This window comes from Bactrocera latifrons, unplaced genomic scaffold (assembly GCF_001853355.1).
Source record: "Bactrocera latifrons isolate USDA-ARS-PBARC rearing strain unplaced genomic scaffold, ASM185335v1 scaffold_130, whole genome shotgun sequence".
Lineage (NCBI taxonomy): Eukaryota > Metazoa > Arthropoda > Insecta > Diptera > Tephritidae > Bactrocera > Bactrocera latifrons.
The window spans coordinates 659637-676810 of record NW_017534742.1 but is presented as its reverse complement, the minus strand read 5'-3'; the positions used below and the strand labels follow the sequence as shown (position 1 = coordinate 676810).

The 17174-nt window shown below is 33.9% G+C and overlaps 1 protein-coding gene across 5 annotated transcripts; it reads left to right on the top strand.

Annotated features, from left to right (window-relative positions):
• The first annotated feature begins 1700 nt into the window (after nt 1–1700).
• On the top strand, nt 1701–17088 carry LOC108964948 (uncharacterized family 31 glucosidase KIAA1161). Of its 5 annotated transcripts, none has more exons than XM_018927019.1 (7): nt 1701–2127; nt 5247–5764; nt 11563–11684; nt 14309–14477; nt 14575–14670; nt 14789–16643; nt 16733–17088. In XM_018927019.1, the coding sequence occupies exons 2-7, from the start codon at nt 5279–5281 to the stop codon at nt 16867–16869; spliced, it is 2865 nt and encodes a 954-aa protein (XP_018782564.1). In that variant the 5' UTR covers nt 1701–2127; nt 5247–5278; the 3' UTR covers nt 16870–17088. The 5 variants fall into 5 exon arrangements, with proteins under 5 accessions (XP_018782564.1, XP_018782562.1, XP_018782566.1 ...); XM_018927017.1 differs by having other exon boundaries at nt 5242–5764; XM_018927021.1 differs by lacking the exon at nt 5247–5764 and having other exon boundaries at nt 1705–2127.
• Nucleotides 17089–17174: the final 86 nt, after the last annotated feature.

The following is a 17174-nucleotide window of genomic DNA, read 5'->3' as shown; positions in this document are numbered from 1 at the left end:
TTTATTAAATAGAAGTAGAAATGTACAGAAAAATTTAATCCTGTCAATAAGATATGCTTAAGTCCAGCATATTCATATCTTCTCTAAGCTCTGCTGATGGATTGAGACTCTAATGAAAAATACGAGCAAATATAATTATTTAACTTAAGTATAAAATAGATTGTTACAACTCTCATTTTAATATGAATTTAATTATATTGTTTTATTATATCATTCTTAAATCCGTCGACATTTCATTAATATATTCATGTATAGCAACTAGTATGACACTATAAAACATAGAGCGATAGAAAGTTTTTGTTACAATGTTCAGAACTTTCAAAATTGTGTATCCATTAATTGAAAATATCTAAATATCCACAGCTTATTATAATCAACTTGATTGTTTCTATGAAAATATGTTAGATAACTTTAAAAACTTAAAATTCGAAATTAAAATGTTTAGATCTCTTGCATGAATGAATATGCAGACATTTATTTTATTTTACTGACAGCTGCTGTCTTAAATTKAAAATTTCACTGTAACATTTTTTTAGATTTACGTTATGAACATATATTGTGATTATTTAAATTATTATTATATTTTATTATTATTGCCAATAAAATAAACTGCGTCTAAATGAATTACGTTTAAAATGCATATGGTTCTGGGTTGGATGTAGCTTGACTAATAGTAAGTTCAATAAAATTCAAAAGCCATCATATGAATCCTTGGTCTAGTGTCTATACTACTGTTAGCATTACCTTAAATGGGCTACTTATATTGGGCACTGGATCGAACCAAATACGCTCCGATAATATAGAACACATACCTCAAAAATCTGCATATATTTAAACAAAATTTTTATGATATTTTTAATTTTAGACGGGATGCTGGGAGAACTGAACGACGTGCAGACATCGGGTGGCAATCGTTTGCGTATATGCTTGTGAATTTAAGCACTGTGTACGTGGTTTACGTTTGTAATATACTACAAATTGAGCGTTATCCAATTTTTTAATTAACGCTATCAGTTTATAGCTAAACCTATACAAATATTGGCAAGAGATATGGATAATTAAAGTGTTAAGAGGCTATGAGACGCTTAGCTAATTGTTAACGAAGTAAATACAAAATGTTTTTGTCAATTAAGCTGCTCTTAATGCGGTTAATTAGTAGAATCAATAATAACTCAAAGTGACTGCCGCTTTGTTGCATTGATACAACCATTTGTACATGTGTACATGCGTAAACATGTACGCGGATATAAAAGGCAAAGCTGATAGTCAATAAACTTCAAATAGTATGGAAAATGCTCTATGCTCCATTCTCACACATGTAGATGGGATTAAATAATAAAGTTAACTACTTTGCGACCCAATGCTGACGTTGCTTACCGATAGTATTAGTAATATTACCAAATTTCCAAACTTCATAAGGCTTCGTAGCGTATGTGGCATAAACCTACGATACACAAGCTTTTGGTGTCATAAATCGTTCTCAAAATATCGCTGAGTACATATGAATGTATATACATATGTATTGAGTACGAATCGTAAATCACCACTATGCATGTAGCCATGTGTTTTTATAAAACGTTATCGAGTGGTTTCATCCCACAGATAAGAGGGGCACGTAAAGGGACAACAAATATTATCTCAACCGAATCTTTACAGTGCCAATTATCAGGGACTCGTGAAAAGTGTGTACGTGTTAGTTAACATATGCTTATAATTAGCGAAATGCGAAGCTATTGCCAAACTTTTGGGACATATACACAAGCTACATATACGCAAGTAAGCTGTGAATCCGAGAGGCGGATAACTTCTTCACTTACCAATGTTTACCCACTTATAATTGGAATGTGGATTGAATACTTTTGCTGTGCAGCTACAAATGCGCGGGTGTTGGGCGATTTTATCATCCGTATCAATTGCTGCGAGTGTGTTGGTGAGCCGGTGCCATTGAGAATGCGCTCAGAATCGCTACGTTTGTCAGCTTTGTAATCTTTGTATGGATGCAAAACAACGTTACGGCTCGCAGTGCTTTCGAATTCTACACCGTGCGCACACGCAAATAGAATTGCTCGGAAACGATCACAAAGCTCGTGGGAACAGTTTCGGTTCTAAAAAGTTTGATTTACAACGGTTAGAAGAGTTGAAAATACATACATATATTTATATACTATGTGAAAGATTTTTAGTTCTCTATAATTTTTATTTAATAATTGAGATAAAGAAAGTATTGAGWGTATGAGTGCAATTAAATAGTGCTGCTTCTATAAGAATAACGTATAATTTGATTCTTAGCCTTTAATCGTCAAATCATATTTGGTAGTTAGAACTATAGACCCATAGAGATTAAATGATTTGTGTAAATACACATTTGRTCTAAGTACATATGAATCTACCCTTTTTTGACTTATTTTGTTTAAAAGTTCAAATAAATCCGATTACATATGGATTTAGCAAGTTTTGTCGCATRTTCAGAATGATTTGTAGCAAATCAAGTGAATCTAGTATTTTTAAATACTTTATGATAATTTTTTAAGTAGTCAAAATTTTTCGTATATATGTAAATTTCAAACTTAGGCACCAGAGACCAATACAAGACTCAGGGCTTATACCATTTTACTTTGTTTTGAGTCCTTGCTTGTTGCACAATGAATTCTTAACGGATCTAATTATATTATTCTTACATGAGACAATTTTTGGTGTAGATTTAATACAGAAATCTTTATAAAACGAAAAAATTTAAATAAAGCAGGGTTTATCTAGATTTTACAAAACTAAAAAAAATGAACTCCACGGTATCAGTTTCAAGTCTTTCTCTTCTCTCTTATTTGAAGCTTTGAAAATATTGTAATACTTAAGAATCCAAGATGGCCAAAGCCATTTAATGGTCGTTTCATTACCATATATAAATAAACATGTCTATATTGTATAAATGTATACACATTTTGCTATTATCCTTTAAGGACCCTTATCTTGTAGGAAAAATCTTAAAATTATTCCGCAGATTGGTACTTGGTATATGTATATACATATATATTTTCCCGTAGTTCCTAGGTGGAACATAGGGCCTCATACTTGGTAGTCATATTTATCTGCATTCATTTGGAATATCAAATATTCATGACGCAGGAAGAGGGTCACATACTACTCAAACAATATATGTACAAATTCGTATTTACAAATGTCTGTAGATCCATAAGTGTGTGAAGGAGGTAAATTTTCAATAGCACGCCTTAAAAGCCTAAAATCGGCGTACTGGGCTAGCGTTTATACGACAATGAATAAACACTTTGGCAATATTGAGACGAAAGGGGCTCTTGGAATTAAAGCAAATGAATGGTGTCATCGATGATATTACAATTGACATCATTGCTTCACTGCTGACTCAGCTGTCCAAACGTCCGTTACGTTATTTAGTCCGTTACGTTATTCGGTCCGATGTTTGAAACTACCAAAAGGATAGGAAATAGACCTGTACTACTGCATACTTATTTCCTGTGGAATGGTCGACTTTAAAACTGCACTTTAGAGCGAATCTCGTAAATATACGGTCAACACTTTTCACGAACTATAAAAACATCACTCACAATGTCAATGAAATATCAACCGGCCTTTCGTGAGATAATTATATTTGCATGGTTGATAATTGTATTTGTCTACAATTGGCATTTAATGCTTTCCATAATTTAYTAATCTTATCAAGTGATGATATAAGCCATTGATCTGGTTCGGGATCGGGATGATTAGACGAATAAATGGCCAAAGGGACAAACGGAAACTTGAGTAGAAATTATGCCGTTTTCATTAAATTTGGTGAATATTTTCCTTAACACCCTGAGGGCGGTAGACAATTCTTATGGGTGGAATCTGGTATTTTCCACGCCTAAAAAATGTTAAAAGCTATCAGTTACAAAACGAATTGGGTCAAGGGATAATAATTGGTATCTAAAATAATGAGAGTAGATCAGCCGTCTAATACGTTTAAAAATAAGTATTAACCGAACTGTTCTTTTAAAATACATAATTTGCCTGTTTAACTGTTTAGCGAACAGCATCAGAACCTTTATATTTTGAAGAAGATCATTGTTCTTAATGAAATCAGGTGATAAAATTCCAGCATAACTTAGTTCATTTCTAAAAGTAGATGAAGTCGATCCAGATCCTGTTCAACTCTCATGCACCTATTATAACGATTTTCGCCATACTTTGTTTGATTATGAATGATGATTCAGAATTTCGATTTTTAATAATTTTTTGAGCAGATCAGATTGCCTTAATCCTACCAATATATTCTTACATACCGGAGGAGCTACATAATGAAACTTAGCCTTAGTTGCAATTTAAAATTATTCTTAAATGTGGCTATAACATATGACATAAATTTGAGTTTCCATTTCGATTTATATACATGCAAATATCTTTTTAAATTTGCTTTTACTAAATTATTATGTTGATTGACATTTAATAATAAATATGTATATATCATACTGTGTATATACTGACATGTATGTAGGTAACCGTAGCCGTACAAAAATAACAAATTACGAAATATCATTAACTACTCTTTAAGTGCTTAGCAAATAAAGTCATAAATAATCAAGATACTATGTACATGTACACTGTGAAAGGTGTTTAGCGTGTTAGTATAAAAACGTGTTTTAAAAGGAGTGTCTAAAAAACTCCTTTTACTTCGAAATGTTCCATATCTGAAAGCACATGCACAAGGTACATTGGAAATGTGAATACATACTAGACGAGTTTATTTGTATAAATTCGTATAGTTGGAAATGACACCCAGATTATGCTAATTCGATTATAGAATTTCGGCATTCTTAAAGCAGTTTTAGAAGTATGCTGCTTAGTTTTAGGGAATTAAGACTTGTAAACATTCGGTAGCAGTGTGCTAAGTTGATTAAGTAAACTATAATTAATGGAGACAATTCTATACTTTTGTGTATAATTTTGGACATTTTTTTTTGGACTTTGGATCGACGACATCAAATTAAGTTTGTGTTGCCATAGTAGATATACTGAGGTTCTTTCTAGAAATCAAAGTAGCCCTCAACCCTTTTTTCTGTTACGCTTTTAAAACTAAAAGCAAATGAATTTTTTTGAATTTTGATTAAACGGGTTTGAATTAAGTTTTCAATATATTTATCATGGATGTACACGCAACCACACTAACAAATATTAATAAAGTTGAATATATATATGTATTTGTGTAAAACATGTATTCGAAATAATTAGCATAGCAATTTACTGAGCAAAACGTAAAGCTCTCAAAATGAGCGATAGAGAATACAATAAAGAACAATATAAAAACAGAGAACAACGCAAACYCCTGCTGCCAAATGGACAAAACGCACGGCCACCGAGCACGGAAAGTGAATGCAGTATTCCTTATATGGATAGACTCAACGATTCCAGCACAAGCGACATTTGCAGTGCAACCTCCAGCAATAGCGGTAATGTTGWTGAAAGTCGGTCAAGCGAAGGTAACATGAAGCATGGAATCGCTGCAAGGCGAAATGTCAATATGCCGATCGTCATACAGGTGGATGAAAAAGACAATGTATTGAGGGCCAAAGGCGATGAATTCACACCACCCTCAAACAACCAAATTCCCAATGTCGAGTCGGTAGGTAGGAATTTACGTCGAAATTCCATATCCTTACCAATGGGGATCGATGCCATTGATCTCGAAGGCCTGCGGCTGAAGTATCAAATGCAAGAACAGGATGTCCTCAGCGAAGAGGAAAAGAGTGATAGTGTAAGTACTCATTTATATGYAAATACATACATATGTACATAAATATATGYATGTATATATAACAACAAAGTTTTGGATCTATAAATATATACGAAACTATGAGGGGTGCAAATAATGCTTATGCATAAATATTTGGGAAACCCTGGATATCTTCTAGAAGCGTAATTATTTAGTTTAATTTCTTACATCAGACAACCCAGTGGGAAGAATGAGATGTAGTACGTTTTTCTCACAGTCACAGAAATTTGTAGAAGTTGGTTTGATTGCCATTTACTCTGCACCTTTTTTTGCATTTTCATTCACTTTTATTTGGAGCTTTTTTAGTCTTTTGCTAAAAGTATATGTATATATATCCAATGATATTGGATCGCCTAATATTGTAAAAAAAAAAAACAAATCATTAAAATTTATGAGGTTCAAGATGATATTCAGGGCCAAGGGCCTCTTTTACTAACGTTTTAATATGAACTTATTAAACATTAATATTAAACTATTATATATTTATATTTTAAAATTGTTAATATGAACGTAGTACGATATAATTATTTAAAATTCTAAGCTATCGCTAGGTATATTAAGGTCAAGGCGGCACATAAAATAGAATATAAATAAGCCTTTTGAAGAAACACTTTATTTTCGTAAGTAGAGATGAAGGAACTAGCCAAACTCCGAACGTTCATTTTTACAGTGGGTCTGCTGCACTATCTAAATAAATATGTATGTACGCATGCATATTTATAGATGATATTTAAGTATGTGCATTAACACACTACAGGTTGTGATGTGTCTCATTATTTCCGTCCATAAATATTGCCATTTTTTTCTGAAATGGGTTAAAGTACTCATGGGAGATAAAAAGGTGAAGTAATTTATACAAACTGCGCCCGTTAAGGTTAATGGAAATATGTTTATATATGATATCCATTAAGAAATACACTTAATAACAAAGAAAATTAAAGTTTTGATCACATTGTCAATCAACTTGTTTAAATTGAAGATAAACAATTAAGCAGACAAATTTAGAAATGCCAAATATAACCGAAATTGGAGATAGAACTTGCCGATTTATAGAACAATACCCACTGGATAAACTCGGTTCCAATCTTCCCCTGAATGTCTAGAATTTCTACAGCGCATGGCATGACCATAAATCATCATCATTAAAACCGTGTTGTTCTTAGCCTAATCGAWTGTGTTTAATGGTAGTAACTTGCAAGTAAAATGAGTTTGACAGCATTTTTTATAATCACATAACTTTGACATTTCGAAGTGCATTGGAATTTCAAATACTAATTACTTGTTTGGTATCCTACTCATAAACATGTGTTCACGACCCCAGCGATAGGTAATTTATCGTTTGTTTGCACATTCATATGAGAATTGTAGCGTTATAATCATTTGATTACAAAGCTTGCATACAAATAATTATCACTTCGCATTGAGTCCAAAACCAATACAAGGTATAAGTAGTGGAATAGCATTGAGAACAAACGTAAATATGTATGTATGATACATGTGTGAATTACAAATGTATTTATTTACAACAGAGCTGAATTGTCGTGAGTTACTGTCAATAACCGTCATTTTCTTCAATTTTTAAAATCTCTCCCCGACGACGTTCTGAGCTGCATTCTCAATTTTATTTAGTTTGCGATGTTGCAGGTTTCTCGTAGTACATATATGTAAGTATATATGTACTATATCTGTGAAATAATCATGTGACCTTCGATCCAATGTGCATTATTAATAACTATTAATGTACTAGAGGACCCGTTCACGCTTCACTATGGCTGAACCATAGATAATACTATTACTACCATCTATGTGTGTTAGTTTACAAAAAAATGGATCATAAAGCATTTCGTGTGTAAATAAATCATTACTTTTAAGGGAAAAGACCTGTTGAATTTGGGCTCAGAGAAATCCACCGTTGAAAAGATATTTGTTCAGCTGGAAACAGGCGAAATGAGCACCGAGGACAGTGATGCTTTAAAGCGGCGAAAGCTCTGTGTAAAGTGGGTATCTCGCAAGTTCATAATCCAACAAAAACAACGAAGTGCTCTTTAATCGTAATAAAACCGACCTTTTGCGTCGGTGTGTGACAACAGCTCCATCATTTTCCATARKAATCCAATCGACAGTCATTCTAGTGGGCTGCACTCGATGAACCGGTTCTTAGGTGTGGAAGGCGAAAAATTCGGCTGGAAAGGATATGCTATCAGTCTTTTGGGATGCACGTGGTATAATACAACTCAACGACTGATTAGCGAGCTAGTTATAATCTATTTCACTGCGTATTTGGTTGCAGTTCTTTTCTACTATTCCAAATACTTAGCAATTGTATTATTTTCGAGGAAGAATCTGCTTAAAATTGTACGCATATATTCAAATGATTCTTACAAACATGAATTTTTAACAAATGCTTATGATTTGAAATATAATTTTTGTATATATGAGTTGTATTGGATTCTAACGTAAATAAATGAAAAGTATCCTATGTCCTTACCCTGGTTCTAAGCTACCTCCCCACCGAACWAGCAACAACTTTCTTTTATATATGTATATAGATTAGCTTTATTGAAAAATCCAAAAGTTAAGATGTCAAAAATATACATTCTCTGGTTAAATTGCATAAGAGGCGTAATTTTTTATTACTTCTTTGTGAGTGCACTGTGCAGATTTTATGAGTCATGCCTAAAACTATGCCATAACTATTAAGCAATACCAAATTCCAATTGATGTAAGGTAGATACAGAGAACGTAAATTTATTACGCTCTCTGGTAGATATATCAATTCGCTTTGCTTTGAGGAAAACCCAGCCCGAGTACTCTCGTTAAAATGACGACGCGCGACGACGATTTTAAATTCATTTGTAAAGAGGTTTTTCTTATTTGTTTTGTTCTGATTTTAAAAATACAGTTAAACTCCATAACTCGAACTCGCATTGGCAATAGAAGTCCAATTTCAAGTCTCTCAAGTTTTTTGTGAATTATGGTGATCCGAGTTAGGAAAGTTCATGGATATATGAAATTCGTTACTTCTTGATTAAAATTCATACAAAAGACAATCTATTTTTTCCTTCTGAAATTGAACTATCAGATAGTATACACTGTAATAAACATTCTCTCAAATTTTAAAATCGAAATTAAAATTATTACGGCCTCAACAGCGTTTCTGGTAGAAAGGGAACAGAGTGCTGAACATAGCGACTCCAATCTTTAAACGCGTTTTTCTCAGAATGGGTTTCTTCAAAACGATTTTCACTCTCAAAAGAAGAATTTTGAAGATATCTAGTTCCAATTTGGAGAGAACATTTTTAAAGTCATTCGCTATCGCGCTATGTAACCTTATATTTTTTTGAAATCAACGAAAGACTGTCGGAAAAAGAGCCTAATTCGATACTTTTTGTTCAAACAAAACAAAGCTTCTATATCGCGATAGCGACTTTCCCACAAATTAATAATCCTTTTGAATTTTTTTTTATACTTAAATTGCGGCCGCAATGGTGGACATCAAACAGGACCTTTTTTACGGGTAATTTCAACAATTTGTTTAATAATAATACACCCAATAAATAAACATAAAAGAAAAAACCGGACGATTAGTTAATTTCACCATCGACAAAAAAATTCGCGAAAATCAGTGATTTTTCTGATGGTCGCTCTGAGACGATCCCTTAATTGCTTCTTTATTTGTGTACTGGAAACTGAATCAATCAAATGGAATTTAAAATTCTGCTATGTGGGAAGAAGGCGTGGTTATGGTTCGATTTCGATCATTTTCATAATGTGACATAGGCATATTAATATAATGGCATGTACCAAATCGTTGGTCGGGTCCCGTGATATGAGATTTTACCAAAAAATTAGCGATGCCCCGCCCATCGTCCAATTTTCAAACCAGTTCCCATAAAGCGCTCTTTTGCCATCTTGGTGGTAAAATTTAATGTCTCTGGCGTATTTAGTTATTGATTTATCGCGATTTTATTAGTTTTTAACAGAACCGTTGAATGTGGTCCGACCAAGGAACAAACATGCCAAGTTTTACTCAAGTTACAGCTTGCACGGACGGACGGACGGACAAACGAACAGACAGACAGTCAACCGGATTTSAACTGATCTTTTATAAGCAAGGTGCGTTCCAATGTAAACAGGACATTAAAAAAACAGAAGAAATGGTTTTTTGATCTGTGTGGCCGCCAGTATGCCGGTGCAAGCCTTTTGAATGGCCTCTACGTCTGCATAACGCTTTCCTTTCATGGGCAAATGCATTTTTCCGAAAAGAAAGAAGTCGCACGGTGCCATATCAGGTGAATACGGTGASTGGTTAGTAGTTAAATTGYGATTTTTGGTCAAATAATCGGTCACAAGCGTCGATCGATGAGACGGCGCATTACCGTGCAACAAACGCCAACTTTCATCTTCGCGACATTCGGGCCGAACACRTCGAATACGACGCACCAAACGCTTCAAAATTCCAAGGTAGAATCCGGCAATAACGTTTCCATGAATTTCAATGATGATTTCAGCTGAATTTTGATGAATTCACGCACAGTTTCGATGGAATGTCCGGTGATCACGGATTTGGATTGGCTCAGATGTTGATCGTCATTTAAGACGATCAAGACCACTTTGACAACGTTGAAACCACTCGTGCACTCTACTACGGGATAGGCAATCATCGCCATAAACTTGTTTCATCAATTGAAACATTTCGGTAAAAGTTTTACCAGTTTTAAAACAAAATTTAATGTTGGCTCTTTGTTCGGGCTCATTTTCGCACYGATAAAACAAACATACTGACACTTAAAACGCARTAACTTCACTTCCAATCAATGAAATGCCATGTCTCATAAAGATAGCAGATTCTACGCACTAGTCGACATACATATRTAGTATATGGCGCCATATAAAAGAYTTTAACGATGAATATAATTGTTATCAAAAACTCATGTAAATGCATGTAATTGCACATTTTGTTCTTAAACTTTCTTGCTTATATCGAAATGAAATTGCACAATTTTTGAACAACAAATTCTAAACAAATTAGTTGTACTTACTGGTATATGTAGCAATAATCCGATCTAATGCACACTTCTCATCCCCTACAGGTGGTTATATGTAGGTAAATATGTAAGTTTGTAATAATCATGTCAATCTAAATTCTGTAGCTCATCMATAGCTTATTTTCAATGCGCGGTTACAGTTAGTRKGCTTATGTATATAGCACTCATTTGTAAATTTTCATATTAATTAATTTTGCTCTCACACTCTGCGCTCACATTCGCACAATTGATTTGGACTATTTACTTGGCCTAATGTACAACGGTGAACATGGCCTGCGTTGTATTGAAATTCATTTTGAATTTCGACATTAGTTTATTAACAGTAATTGATAGAGAATATTGTGCTTTTAACTAGATCATATTCCTAATTTTTTCAAATTGAAGAGTTCAAAACCAAACTCTATTCATACGTATGTTACATACATATGTATGTATGTACATACCAACAGACATGTGAACATTAAAATATTTAACTTTTATATAGAGTGTCTAATTGACAACGGTTAATTCCTTCTAATGAATTTCAAAAATGGCGAATTATTCTGCAAACACGATTATTAATACAGCCGATTWCGACTGCTACTATCCGAGTCAACCTGTGACTAATTTAACAACTTTGTACATTAATTTTGATAAGGCAGGTGTACGAATACGAGAAACCTTACAATGATTTCTAAGTGAACCTAATCAAAGATTTTAATTTTCTATGCATTAATCAAATCTCTTGGACAGATAAACGATGACAGCTGCGGTTCGGTCACCCCGAATGTGCCGGAAGCGAGTATATCATCAATAAACCAGAATGACGAGGAGAGTGACGATGAGGAGTATGGTGGCGGACGTCGCAAGTATCGGTTCGTATTACATATCTACACAGAGATACATATACATATGTATTTAATTATTTATTAGTCACGCATGTTTAGGAATTAATATTCTTAAAATTGCAAACAAATAATCAGTATATAGACTAAAGGAGRAACTGAAATAGGAAACATMAAAATTTGTGGTTATAAAAAGTTACCGAGTTKYTTACATGATTACTTACATACTTATTCACACATCACCAGCTTACGATCTCAACTTCACTCCGAGATTACCGACTGTTTCTATGGAAAATGTTTGTAAACATGTGAACGGTTAAACCCATTATAATCCGATTGTTAAAATCATTAATCTAAAAAGCTACAGATTCAGTGACTTTAGTAAAGAAACTCTCTGAAAGAGCAATTAGTGGAAAATGATAGAAGGATGGTACAATAAAATACTAGATTTGGGTTTCCTCGGGTAAAAAGCAGCCTTTTTTCAACAATTTTTTTCTCACATAAAAAACCAAATATTTATTTAGAATATTTTATTAATACAAACATACACTATTAACAAAGAAATTGCAAAATGTTTGGAAAAAAAAAATATTTTAACCCGGCCATTGCGAAGAAAGATGCGCCCGCGTTGGTAGGAKAACTCCTCACAGGGTCATCTGAAGTGAAAAAGTGCGGTTTTTAGTTTAAACCTTATCTTACAGYTTTGACGCAGGAAAAAACTGAAAATTGGGTTTTTAGMAGACACTTTTACAAAAAAATGAAATTTTCAGTGAAAATTGCGTTACATTTTCGTTTAATAGTTGTAATCGGAAAAAATCCTTCATCCAAGTCATTCTCGAAATCTTTTTAACCGACTTCAAAAACAAAGTCGCGAAAAAAAAAGTCAAGAAAAACGCGATTAAAGACGGCGCACTCAACCTAGCTAGCCCTGAGCGCACAAGTTCTCAAAGCTGTATCTCCAAAACAATTACTTGGATCAACTTGAAGAGAGGTGTTGTAGTATTTAATAAGACAATCAATTTTTTGAAACCCGTAAATCTATGTAACACCTTAAACTCAACATCTTCACAGTTCCTCTTTTCCTGTACAAACGAATGTTGGCGACATGTCAACATGTCAACATGTTGTTATGCTAATTATACATACACACATACATACTGTAAGATCACGAAACTTAGAGCCGTCTTCTCACTCATCTGTCAGTTAAGTTCTGGTAAAAAAAAAAAAAACAAGTTCTTACTCGAAAGAAGGAATTTTGTTTAAACAGCCGCCTTTCAAATAAGAGAGAAGGAGTCTTGTTTAAAGTACCAGAACTTTACAGGCAGATTCCAGCTAATCAGGCATAGAGAAAACGCCCCTTAAACTATTATCTGATCATAAAAGTATAATCGGATTGATGTTAGAGAATTTGTTTGCTATTTTGAATCTATTACGAATAAATCAAGATCAAAACTGATTCGTATTTATTTGCAGTTGGAATACGAATTTACTTATTATGACTTAAGAAAGAAAATCTTCTAAGTTTAAAAACAAAATATTTGTTGTTTTGAAGAATAAGATAATTGAATAGAGCAAATAATTCTTGAAAAATAAAATTTAAATTCAATTATTATAACAGTAAACATTTCGAACTGGAACTCCCAATGAACTTGTTCACGGAATTGTTTGTTTTTTTTTCAAACAAATTTGTCAGATAAAGTTTGTATAGTATCTTGAGTTACTGGCTTTCTGTTGTCACTCAACGTTATGCCTTGGTAAATATATTTTTACACTTGTAAATCTTGAGAATTTCAGGCTAATTTTGACTTTGGGAGTGTTTTCTTCCACAAGTGGAAAATGAATATAATTACATAGGAGCATATACATACATTTGTGAGTAGGTATGTGTATGTCCAGAGTGTATGCTTAAAGAAATGGTTCGTCTCGGCGCAAACGGTGCATTTATCTTAGTTAGAAGAGATATAACAACTCAGTACTCGATTGAATTTACTAGCGATAAGAACGTAAACCTTCGCCTGATTGTCTGATAAAAAGCTAGCCTAACGAAAAGCATATGTAAGTTCTTCCTAACCTTTCTAATTAGAAATTGTTTTTTCGTGTAAACCAACTCCATAGTTTAGATAATACAGATTGCAGCATATCACATATGTACATATTTACATGCTATGCTAAAACGCACAAAGTTCTGTAGCACATAGAAGTTAGTATTTGCAACGCACTACTTAATCTGGAGATAGAGTGGGAGAGATGAAAAAATAAAATAATAAACACATTAGTATGTATTTGCTTGAGTACGTGATATACATGTATACATACATATGTATAAGCGGAATTTCAATTAAGAATACATTTTCACTTACAAACATACATACAAATGCACATATATGTTTTTAAGTGTATATGGGTGTAGAGATTATGGAATTAATTTAATTCAAATTCGAAATTGATTATTTAATAACCGGTTTGTTGGAGTACACATGCATACATACATAAGTACATATGTATGTCGATAAATATGCACTTTTGTGTAATATTTCTTATAAAAAAAATTAAACCCAAAGTGGACTCTAGCTCACAAAACCACGAGCCTACGTACATACATATATTTCTTACATATGTAGGTGCGAAATGAAACGAGCATATTTTCATTGCAGTGATCCATTTCGGAGTCGCCGCCGCGCATCGATAGCCCCTCTACCCGCCTTGCGCTTGAATAGTAAGGAAATGCTTGCCAGTGACTTCGACACCCACAGTGTGGCTAGCAACCAAGCGTCCATCACTAGCGTTAATTCATTGGCCAGTTTACTCCGGGAAAAAATGAATGTAAGTTGTAATACATATGTATGTACATATACTTATACATACATAGATATATACATCCGTACTTATTTATTTACGTACATACTTTATATCATTTAAGGCATTCCCCCAAATGATTCGCAAAAAGAAACGTGAAACCAAGGATTATAAAATTAAGATTTTCGTCACAATATTATTCTTCATCATTGKCTTCTTGGTAAGAGTTTATGATTCACTATATGGAAGGATTTGTTTTTCCATTTAAAGAAATGTAGTTTTAATTAATGAATTCGTACATTAACTTGTACTACTATGTTTATTTCTTATCAAACCAGATTGGATACTCTTATATTACCTACCATAAGGAGATTTTAACTCGCTCCTATTTCGAAAAGATCAAATTCAGCTCGTTGGATCGTACTTTCAGTATTTTAAGTCACGAAGACAAGGAAGTGATAACAGGAAAGTTAGGTCTCTCTATAAGTTCCGATAGTATCCCGTTTTATTGTCTGGAAGACCAACGTAAAAATGATGGTAGCGTTTGTCTGGAATGGAATGGTATAGCTCGGTTGTATATGAGTTTCCACAATATGAATGTATTCCGCTGCTATAATATACAGTGGCAAGCACTGGGTTCGGGAATTTATCCAACCGATTGTTATGAGTTGAAAAGGGATAACGGATTATGGTTTGGTGGAAGCTTTACAAAGGGMATGGAATGGTCCTTAAGTTCGGCAAATTTTGACTATGCACCTTTCGGTAGTGGTGACGGTAAGGTTCATCAGTTCGGTAATGGTGTAAAACGTTATTTCATAAATTCGATTGGTGTGGCAATGCAGGTGGACGATCGTACACCTCTGCACATATCTGTCAATCAAACCGAAAATAGATTATGCTTTCGTGCGCGAAATGACAATTTCACCTTCGTCAATCATCTAACGGAATATCCAGAGCTTACATATAAAATTTGCACTACCGAAGACATGCGTAGCCTACATATGCTGATGACACAACAGAGTCTGTGGGATGGTCTAAAGGAATCTGATATCTATTCTCTGCATTCCCTGATTGAAGAACCCGTATGGAAGATACCGTTTCTGAGTGAAGTAACATCGATTAATGAAACAACTATATACAATTATTCGGAGGATGTTATCGCGATGGGCTTTATGCGTTTGGGTCATATTTTAGTAAATGAATTCTGGCAAAGAAACATTGGAGATTTCGTTGTAGATCAAGAACGTTTTCCCACACTTAAGGACACTGTTGAGGTACTCCATCGCCGAGGTTTTAAAGTTGTTTTCACGATTCAACCCTTTATTAGTACAGATAGTCCAAATTTCAAAGACGCCGTTAAAAACAAATTGCTTATCTATGAACGGCACTCGGATAGAAGTATTCCCGCGCTTACACGGTACAAAAGTTCATCCAGTGCCGGAGTATTGGATATTACGAATAACGCTTCAATACCATGGTTACGGAATAAATTGGAAAAGCTAAAGGAAGACTACCAAGTGGATAGTTTTTACTTGGATCTCGGCACGAGCTATAATCTGCCGCATTATTATCAGTGTCGAACGACTCTGGACAACCCCGATATGTATGCGAAAATCTTTACAAGTAGTATGGAGAGTGTTGGATTTATTGGTGTATCCAGTGCAAGTGCTGTCCCAAAGCCACCAACCTTCCTCAGCACTCCCCCTATAAATTCTTCGTGGGAGGGTTTGCGTGAATTGTTAACCGTTGTTTTAAACAATGGTATAAATGGCTATCCATTTGTTTTACCGGGAGCTATTGGTGGCGACTATTATGTTAATCGCACTTTAAAAAAAATGGCGTCGTTTTACTCTCTGGGTCAACCAGAACTCGTCGAACAAGATCTTTTCATTCGTTGGATGCAATTAATGACTTTTATGCCGTCGATGCAATTTAGCCATTTACCATCCGAATATAAAAGTGATTACATTACTGATCAAGCCAAGGAATTGATGTCCATACGACAGAAAATTGTTATACCGTTATTGAAAAAATATCTAAGCGAGTCAATGAACGAAGGATTACCATTAGTGCGACCACTTTGGATGCTAGATCCCCATGATCCGGCTTGCTTACTTGTAAATGACGAATTTTCAGTAGGGGAGGAATTGATCGTGGCTCCAATTTTGGAAAAAAAATCGGATGAACGGGAAGGTAAAATTTCTGTCATTTACACTCTCTCTTATATATACATATATGTAAGTTCATATTTATTGATTTTTTTCCTTCTGTTTGTGTTGTAGTTTACCTGCCACAAGGAGTTTGGAAGGACGGAATTGACGGCTCGTTGCGGAAAGGCAGTCGCTGGATGCATAATTACAAAGTGCCTAAAGATAAAATAGCCCACTTCGTTAAAATGCCAGACAACACTAGATTTTAATGCAGAAATGCATCTATACGAATACTTTCCTAAGTCTTAGCTGAAATAGCTGTAAACACTTCCGTATTTCAAACGTGCCTTATAAAACCTGTAGACCATGTACGAGTATATACTAGCATTGCACTCTTAGAATGTTTTAAAATAAGTACCTACATATAAACCATCTTCATAATAATTAATAACAAAGTCTAATAGATTCCTGTTAATTCCATTAGAAACTTGAGCTTCCGTACATAATTCCATATTTGGTCCATCAACAAATTGGATGTAAACATACAGTATTTAATTTAAATTTTAAGTAAGTA